The 9,871-nt window shown below is 44.7% G+C and overlaps 1 protein-coding gene across 1 annotated transcript; it reads right to left on the reverse strand.

Moving 5' to 3' along the window:
- Window positions 1-3,595: 3,595 nt before the first annotated feature.
- Window positions 3,596-9,578, reverse strand: LOC123399246 (importin subunit beta-1-like). The gene is made up of 3 exons (XM_045093669.1): window positions 9,292-9,578; window positions 5,967-8,391; window positions 3,596-4,664 (listed from the first exon to the last, which is right to left on the reverse strand). Exons 2-3 carry the CDS (start codon window positions 8,384-8,386, stop codon window positions 4,466-4,468), a joined length of 2,619 nt encoding a protein of 872 aa, XP_044949604.1. The 5' UTR covers window positions 8,387-8,391; window positions 9,292-9,578; the 3' UTR covers window positions 3,596-4,465.
- Between the last annotated feature and the right edge of the window lie 293 nt (window positions 9,579-9,871).

The raw sequence follows: 9,871 nt of genomic DNA on the forward strand, positions 1-9,871 counted from the left end.
TATGGTGGGAATCTCTTATGATAATCATCAGCTCAGTTCCATGCCTCATTTCATAGGGAAGCCCAAAGTGGCTCTATTTCATTCATTTCACTTCCTAGAACTTCCTATCATTTAATATCCATCCCTTTGGTCTTATTGACATAAGAGATGTCATTTATATTCTATTTCTTTCTATATATGGAAAGTAAAGAAATTCTCATCGAAACATCGTCGACGCTTTTGATTCAATTATGAAAGTACGTTGTTGTAACGACTAAGGTGTGGTACTTTCCTTATTTGGGGGCGAGGCCTCAAAAGGGGAAAGGGTCGCATCTAAGCATATCGCAAGCAGGATAACATTAGCATTACATAAATAGAGACATGAGTATAAGATTCGGCTTACACTCGCCACATGCTAGATTACAATCCACACACGCATTCATTATTCATACATAAGACAGGGTCCGACTATGGACAAGATAAACGGCAAAATCATGCTATCTCGCCTTGCTAGTCCCACGATCACAACCATGCACCTCTAATCCTCAGGATACATCACATACAGTTTGTCACTGTCTTCGTCGAACTCCCACCTCAGCTGGTTATCCTCGGGAACGTCTGCGTCTGGAGTACCTGTACGTGTCGGTGGTTGTAGTAAACTGTGAGCCATAAAGGACTCAGCAATCTCATGACCTTGGTATCGAGCCTAACTAAGTTAATGGGTGAGGTAGGGTAAAGTGTTTGAGTTTGCAGCATCCTAAGCATATATGGTGGCTAACTTACGAACAACAGAAATATGATATGGTGGTCTACGTAAGACGGTCGAAGACTAGAGTGATCACTAAGTGATCCTGAACACCTACTTACGTCATTCATAACCCTACCGTGTTCTCGATCAGAGAAGGAGGTCTAAAAGAAACAGTCGCGGTTACACACACAGCTCGCAAGTTTTATTTAAGTTATTTCAAGTTATCTAGAACCGGATGTTAACAAAATAAGCCAAAACACTATAAGTACACCATCATAAAGTGAAATATATTAATGAATAGAGACAAATTATGATACAAAATAGTGATGCATTTTGGACGTATCAGGGATGCTTCCTCTGCTTTGTAGAGAAGCGTCGGAGACGGCTCGCCGGTGCAACGCACGCATGCACGCGCCTGCAACTACACGGGGGAACATGTAAGAAGGAGAGAGGGAACAGAGCAATGGCGGCGAGCTACATGGCGCGAGCGGGGCTGCAAGAAGGAGAGGGGGAAGCGGAGATGCGGACAGCGCTCACCTAGGGTTCAGAAGGGAAGCGAAGGAGAACGCGCGACGTAGAGGTGCAAGAGGGCTCGTCGGAGAGGAAGAAAACTGTTGCCGTCGTGGACGTCGAGTCGGTCGTCCTCGGCGTCCGATCTTCGCGGGAACGGAAACCCCTTGGTGTCCGCAAGCTCCTGGAACAAACGGGGAAGAAGACGGCCTTCCGAACTGCTGTTGCTGACGAGCTCACCTAGCTTTGTTCATGCCGACGGCGGCGGCGGGTGGCTCGACTCGACGGTGCTAGGAGGAAGGGGAGGGGGAAATGTGTGGAGGAGGAACCCTAGACGCTGGGCATGGCCAAATAGGCCGGAGAGGAGCCCTAGTGACCGTTTGATGGAGGGGAGAAGGAATCTGGTGGTTGTGCTCTGTTCGTACACAGGTGACGCGTGCAAGGAGGAAGAAGGGTCATGGAGGTGGGCTTGAGCCAAAACAGATGCTCTCTCCCTCTCTCCCTCCCTCTCTCCCTCTCTCCCTCCATCCATCCCTCTCTCTCTCCCTCTCTCCCCCTCTCTCTCTCTCTCTCCCTCTCTCTCTCCCTCCCCCTCTCTCCCTCTCCCCCTCTCTCTCCCTCTCCCTCTCTCCCTCCCCCCTCTCCCTCCCTCTCCCTCCCTCTCTCTCTCTCTCCCTCTCCCTCCCTCTCTCTCGCTCTCTCTCTCGCTCTCTCTCTCTCTCTCTCTCCCCCTCCCTCTCTCTCCCTCTCCCTCCCTCTCTCTCTCTCTCCCTCTCTCTCTCTCCCTCTCTCTCCCTCTCCCTCCCTCTCTCTCTGGTAAGAAAAGCCTCTTTGCAAAAAAAAATATAGAAAATACTCGGGTTTGAAATAAACCCACAGGCTAAAAGAAAAGAGAAAACAAAAAATAAAAAATATAGTTGGCCTTGTAAAATCATGCTCCAATTTATAAAAATAAATTGGACATTATTGAAAGAGTTCAAGTAAAACTTTTTATTTAAAATAGGCGCTGTTTTAAAATAAAATCAAAAGAAAAAAAACAGAGGGGTTGTCCCCACATTTGATAAGAAGATTTTTAGGAAAAGAAGAAGAAAAACAGAAACTTTTAAATCTGCCACAACATTAAAATAGAGAGAAGGGAAGGGGTTTTATCCTATGGTGCAACTTGTGGTTTTTGACATGTACTTGTTGCACCCACACCTCAACAACACAAAGGCACAACTACCTAACACTTGCACATTACAATAAGTTCACCCACATCAACACAACACAACAAAAGAAAGAAAATGCAGTGCAAGAAGGCATGATGCACATGCCAAGTTTGCCATAACGTTGGGCTCTCACCACATCTCATTAACATGCCAAGGTTGCCATACAAGGAAAGATTATAAAGGGGGGAAGAATTGCATTGGGGTTGTCACAGCTGTACTGGACTTGCACCCCTAGTTACGCAAAAGTGCAAGCACAGAAGCGGATGGCCGGATTAAAGTCAATCCGAGGCAAGTGTTCGGATCTATTATGACATAAATGTTAGGTGCCTAACCGACATTGTTTATCTTGAAAAAACAGATATTTCTCGACGTAAGAAAAAAATCTTTTCTATTTTAAATTTAAGAAACTAGTGTATTTTTTTTGCCCGTTTTTCCAATTATGAAGCATGGCTAAGTTATCCTACTCACATTGGACCCGGTGCTCAGGGAGTCAAATGATGGGGAAAATTAGATTCAATTGTCAACTGAAATTCTCAAGCCAAAAGATGGAGGCATATGTTGTGTTTCATTTTGCTAAATGATATTAACTAAATGGTGCATCAATCCCATAAATTGCGATCATTTTCAAGATATAATTCTAGTTTCTTATTATGTAGTGGAAACGCCTCACAATCTTCAGTTTTACGCTTACGGTTAAGGAAAGAAATGTTCTTGGTGAATGCAGACTCTGGTACCCCAAAAATTTGTATGCAAGATGAGCCTACATGACTGCCAATCAAGCAATTCACAAACGGCAAGGAAGTCAAAAGTGACGCTTACAGGTCGTGCAACAATTGCTTCTCTTCCAGGACTACATACATCTTTTTAGGATCCTAAGCCAAGGAGAAGGTATAACCCATCTCCTACTCTGCAATACCGCGAATCCCCTACCCATTTGATCCAGAGGATCTATCAGGGGGCCCTCGCAAGACAAAGCTGATCCCTGGCGGTCATTCAAACTTCAAAGTAGAGTGTTTCTGTTGTCAATAGCCCCAAATGCGCTCTATGATATTACAGTACTTATTATTTTTCCAAAATGGACATGCGCTCTACGATTCACACACACATGAGCCAGGGCAGAGCAGGACGAAAAAAAGAGACAAGACCCACATCACTGAACACGTTCATCATCGTATCCTTGTAGTATACACAGCGACTCATGAGATAGGAAGGCGGCAGAGTTCCACGCAATTATACAGTTCCCGTAAATAACAAATCCAACTCGACAACTGCCCCAAAATAAAACCACCCCGAAACCAATGACTGTTCTTTTCAACCCGCCAGCACACAGCCTCAATCTATGAATCTGAAATGGAGCAGCAGCAAGGATAACAAAAAAGGACTCAACCCACAACACCTGAAAATAAACCAACGCATGCAGGGTCTTGCACAACGGCATGCCGTCTAAGTGTTGACCACAAGGAAACCTTACAAAAAAAGTCCGGTAACGGATGCAGGACAATGCAGTATGAAAAAGGAAATACGACATAAACAAAGCTACCAGCTCGTGAGGGGCATGCCCAACCTGGACCTTCTGAGCAGTGCAAAATTATCCCGTGACAGTGCACGCGGGCCCCTTTTGCATAAGGGATCCATAAGCAACCGGGACTTGTAACCATACGACCAAAGTTCAATGCATGCAATGGATGCAAGGGAAAGCAATGGCACACCCAGACCGGAGGCATGCAAAGCCACGCCAACGAACCATCGGCATGGCACCCGACCATATAAGCTCATCTAACCTCCAATAAGAAATTGAAGGTTCTAGATGCCTTTAGCAAAGTTAGCAGGCAGCCAACTTGAGCCCTCTTTTCCACAGAAGTGAAAAAGGCTGGGCTGACGCATATACTGATGCATGAGTTAGTGAGGACCCTTCGACACTCCTGTTAGGATGGTGGACTTCCCCAAAGATATGATGCAACCGAAGACCCAGACTCGACACGTGGATGGATGCATGTGCAGACTCGACACCAATGCCACATCAACCTGAAACTGCACGGCTGACTGCAATCCTTGCCCAGTCAGCTGATTCTTTGACCAGAGGATCATCAGATGATAGGCACTCATCCAAAAACTCCTTGCTTGAGGTCGATTGATTGATCAAGGGACCAGCATGAACACCCAATGTGTCTGCCAGATCTCCCAAGACACCTATTGCAGTCTTCATCACAGAATCATCCCTGAAACAGCAAGAGATCATTCTAGAAAATTATTGTGCTGAGTTAGATTCACACTGAGCTGAAATATTGGTCAATGCTGCAATAATACTTCACTGTCCGTGCTCATGGTCGCTAAAAAAAGAGTGGGGTTGACTGGCCAGGAGGCTTAAGGAGGAGAGATTCGATTCTGGCAATAGTGTAAGGTGTGTGGACACTGGACACACTATCATTAATGGATGTAGCCCTTTCCATCATAGTGGCAATTCAATCATTCAAACAACATACGTTACATAGAACAACAAAAGTGACCAAGCTTAGTGCACAGTAAGAAATAACAAATTAGTATCTGACGCCAATTGGTAAATGCAATCAAAAGTAGCAAGTCATAATCAGAAGTTCAACAACACAGAAATTTGCAAGGCTTAGCTCTTAATTCCTAAATCACCTCAGATGTATCCAGCAAAATATTGTTACAACAACAGGCCTGTAACGGATTATATGGCTATAACACATACCAGGTATACCCTCATTTTCGGAGAAAATTGCTTATATATCATTGCAATGACTCCTATTTTCATCATATGCCTACGATGAACACTATTCATTCTATCTGACTCATCTGTTCATTATTTTCCTTCACTCGTTGGCCAGGTGTTAGTGAGTTTTGCCCTGGTTTAGCAGTGTTGCTGATGCATGAATGTGTTGCTTAGGTGGCGCTACTGCCACCATGGATATTTTACAGAGAAGCAGCATTACATTGCAGGTACCCGTGCAGGAGCACCGAGCCAGACAAGGCATATACATGTTGATACATGGCCAGTTAGGCCGCGGTAGTGGCGGTAGCAATTCATGAAGTTTCGGAATTGAGTAGTGCAGAAAGAACCGGGAATCTTTTAGTGGCATATGATGAAACATGTAGTTATTCAGCACTCCCTAAGATACAAGGCATATAAGTTTCATCCTAATTCAAACTTCTTTATATTTAACCAAGTTTATATGGAAAAGAATCAACATCTATATTACCAAATCATATATGCCTTATATTTTGGAAGGATAGAATGGCATATAAGAACTTATATGTTTCCAGAAACTAGCTTGATTGAGTTAAAATTGCCATAATTGTCAATTTTCCAGTACTTTGCACCTTTTATATTTTTCAAGCTACAGCTTAGGCATTTGCCTGCCATACAGGAAAAATGTCTAATTATTGTTATCTATGCATTTGCATGATCAGTTTTCAGATTTCAGCATCCAGAAAGCAGGAAATATATCATGAAAATAAGTGAGAAATTAAGGAAACAGAAGGTATTCTAGACGACTTACATATCCTTGCCATTATGAAGAGCGTCAAGGAACTGAAGAATATGTGGGGCATACGGCATCAGTAACTGCATCTTAGGGGAACCCTTGAATCCTTGAAGAATGCCAGAGTAGGCCTCCAAGATGCCATTCCTTAATTGATTGGTGTAGTCGAGCATTTCATCATCAGCTGCGGTTGCATGCGCCGACAAATCTGCTGCACTTTGTAGCATGGGCATCGCATAGATCAAATACTTCTCAAAGTTCTCCCCAATTGCCAGTGCAATATCACCAAAGCACGAGAATATAGGTGGTTTTACAGATCTGTGTAACTGATTGCTGGATAGATCTTTCAGGAGCTGGGTCATGATGCCGTCACAGTAGGGCAAAATTTTGTCCTCCAGTGCCCTGCACAGGTCACCCACAACACCCACTGTAATAGCACATACCTGATACTCTTCAAAGTTTTGAAGTCCCATTTCCAAGTACTGGTAGAATTGTGCCATGTACTTTGTGAAGTTTGAACCGGCTGCATATGCCAATGCACCAATAGCAAGCATAGCCTCCTCATGCACTGTGGCATTTCGACAAGCAAAAACTCTCAGAAATAGATCCATCATCTGATCCCCATACTGCAAGAAGGCAAACTTTGTTGACTCCATCCCTCCCAACTTCTGGATAATGACCTGCAAGCAACCACAGAGAAGGCCCTGCAGATCGCTCCGCTTCTCCCTCTCATCAGTTGACAATTTTCCTGCTTCAAGTGTCTGATGGAGTTCCATCATAATCACTGGTATCAGCTGCAAAACAATAGGAGCTGTCTCCTCAGTGGAGCACCTGACAACTTCATTTAGAGTTTCATAAGCTGCGGTACGCAGCCTGGATTCCCCAGCATCTTCTCTGCGACTGGTCACAATAAGGCTCTGAATAATATCTTGAAAGAAAGGGGCTAACGGCGACGCCGATCCAGCATCCACATAGCCTTGAGCAAGGAAATAGAGTGCCCCACATGCCTTTTCTGCCACATTTGGCACATCCTTCATGCTTTGAAGTAGCACAGTAAGTATTTGCTGACAGTTCTCAGCTGTAATAACAGGAGCAGTTTCAAGTGCAGAACCATGAAGAAACTCAAATATTCTTCCGAGGGTCCAAGCAGTGGTGTCCTTCACATGGTTATTTGGGTCCTTCAACAACGCAGACAACATAAAATTCAAGGCGACATTAACTAGAGGGGCCAGTTTATCAGCTGATGGACCCTCCAGAATGGATCCAAAAGCATATGTTGCAGCCTCTCTTTGCCTCCATTCAGGTTTCGTTATGTTCTCCTCAACAAAAGGCATCACAAGAGGAACAACATCATCCCCAACAGTCCTCGCCACCAGGCCCAAACAAGTACCACCAGCCATTGCAAGGTTCCAAGCACCTTCATCCAAGTCTTGGTCTTCCTCCTGTTTGAGGAGAGTCTCCAGCAGCATTGGCACTAAGGCAGGAAGAGCTTGCTTGATAAAATAGTAGCAAGGAACATCAGAGTCAGCTGTAAACTCACTACTGTAATCGTCCAAAATGTCGATTTCCTCATCACATATGGAGCTCCAAAATTCAATGGCCTGAAGTGCAACTGACTCCTCATCTCCTCTCACAGCCTTTGCAGTAATACTAAATATGTCCTGCATGTATGAGGCCAGTTTATCGTAATAAGTTGATGAAATAGCCACCAAACACTCAAAGGCAGCCTGTCTTATCTTCACCTCTGGTGACTGTGTTGCTTCGCATACGACTCTCATGATATAATCACGCTCCATGTCATTGGAGAAGTTAACCTGAGCAAAGCCCAACGCATTATACAATGCCCGTGTGGCTGCAAGTCTCACTTCAGAGTTCCCTTCAGAAGCATTCATACCCTGAACAACAGCCGTAAGTATCTTGTTGACTTGGTCTTGGTCAACAGCTTCTGGAGAAACTTCCTCACATAAATAGCCAAGTGTCTCGAGCGTCGCCTGCTTGACATTTGGCTGGACCTGATGTATGTTTGAGAGCAATGACCCTATAAGCTCAGGCCATTGCTTCTGAGGGATCTCAATGCCAGCAATCTTTGCGATGACTTGAGAAGATGTAGATCTGGCACTTGCGACAGGAGATGAGAGAGTTTGCAGCAGCAACGCTTTAATTTGTGCCTTGACACCAGCATCCAGTGCCAGCCATCTCTGGAAAAGTTCATTCTTCCTGTGCTGCTCCTTTGCATCCAGTGCATTCTTAAGGATCAAACCAGCCAACCTGCGGCTCTCCTCAGGTTTCTCGTTAGTGGCCAACTCACTTGAGAGAGAGAGCAAGAAACCAGGGAGGTTTTGCTCCTGAAACTGCTTGAGGCTTTCTTCAGCATGCTTCCTAATTGAGCCATCGGCAGATTGCGCACTCAAAAGTATTTGAGTAACATCCAACGACATGTCGACTGTGTAAAACCAAAATAGAGGAATCAGATATACTTCATGACATAATAACTCCATGCATCATCAAAGAGATACAGCCCCTCTCAGATGTAAATTACACAAGTAAACCTGTTTTGTGTACACTAAAATCTTATAAAATGGCAATGAGACACACGATCCGCATATTCAACTTCATCTGGCATCATAACTTACCGATGAAAACACAGACGAAATAGCACCATATAAATTGATTCTTACGAGCAAACATTTAATCAAGAAACTATCAACTACAAAGAGGTATGATTACATAGAATTTCGTATAAGTTCCTTAAATGAGGCGATCATTAATTGCACAGAATTTTGTAGAAGTTAAATTGCATGAATACGTCTGCATAAGTAACCAACTCCACAGAGGAAAGACAACCTTATAAGCAAGAAAACAATCAGTGGACATCAATCCCACAATCTAAACAGCTGTATAAAATCTGACGAGTGCATAATGCCATTGCCATACCAGTTCTTAGCTCAAGGAGGATACAGATATCTGGGGAGTAACATCCTTTTAAATGGAACAGGTCCTTGAGTAACACCTAAAGCATCTGCTGACAAGAACTTTATTATACACCAGTTCCTGAGAGTACTATTTACTTTCTACCGTTGAAGTAGCCATTTACTCCTGTGTATGTAGACCACTTATGCATACGTGGATACTGCAAGCTACGGCGACAAATTTCCGCCATTTTGCCATAAATACTCCACCAAAATAGAGCAAAAAGAGCTATCAACCGAATCTAGGGTTTACAAATTCAACATGTGTACCAAATCCACCTTAACACACAGCAAATTACAACAGATCTGCCTTGTAGTTCGGCGACAACAGAAGAACAGAACACGGATAGAGATGTAGAGCTTCTGCGTCCTACCTTATAGCCCCCTACTGTGAAGGGGAGGTAGTCGGCGGCGAGGGGCGGGGTGGAGCTGGCCGGCGCGGGGGACCTCAGACGGCGATGGTTGCGTGAAAGAGTTGTGGTGGTAGCTCGCCGAATCGGATACGGAGGCAGCTCGTCGGTTGGGCGGATTCCACGACGAGGGAGGCGGCCGTGGCGGCGGGTAGGGAGGCGGCGGCGGCGGCGGCGGAGAGGAAATCAAATAATGTGGGGGAAAGAAAAGGAAAAGGGTATCTTTGGTTCATGTGCTGGGAGATGCGAGGACGGTCGTGACGGTCAGCCATATGACCTTTGATGGACGGTACTGATGGAAGACGGTTCATGTCTGTATTTCGGATTCCCAAGAAACTTTGCAAAATCATGTGTTTCAAAGGACAGAGAAGAGATGAGATTTAGAGAACAGAATTGCTTTAATAAGGCTATATATGCTAGGGAAACAATAATTTAAAGGTCGATCTTGGAGCCGGAAAGTTTACGTGCTACACAGTTGGTGGTGGCTCGGGACATGGACGTCGGGGTGGCGGCCCTGGAAGATGGGCTACACGGTTGGCTTTCC

This window comes from Hordeum vulgare, chromosome 5H, assembly GCF_904849725.1.
Source record: "Hordeum vulgare subsp. vulgare chromosome 5H, MorexV3_pseudomolecules_assembly, whole genome shotgun sequence".
Classification (NCBI taxonomy): Eukaryota; Viridiplantae; Streptophyta; class Magnoliopsida; order Poales; family Poaceae; genus Hordeum; species Hordeum vulgare.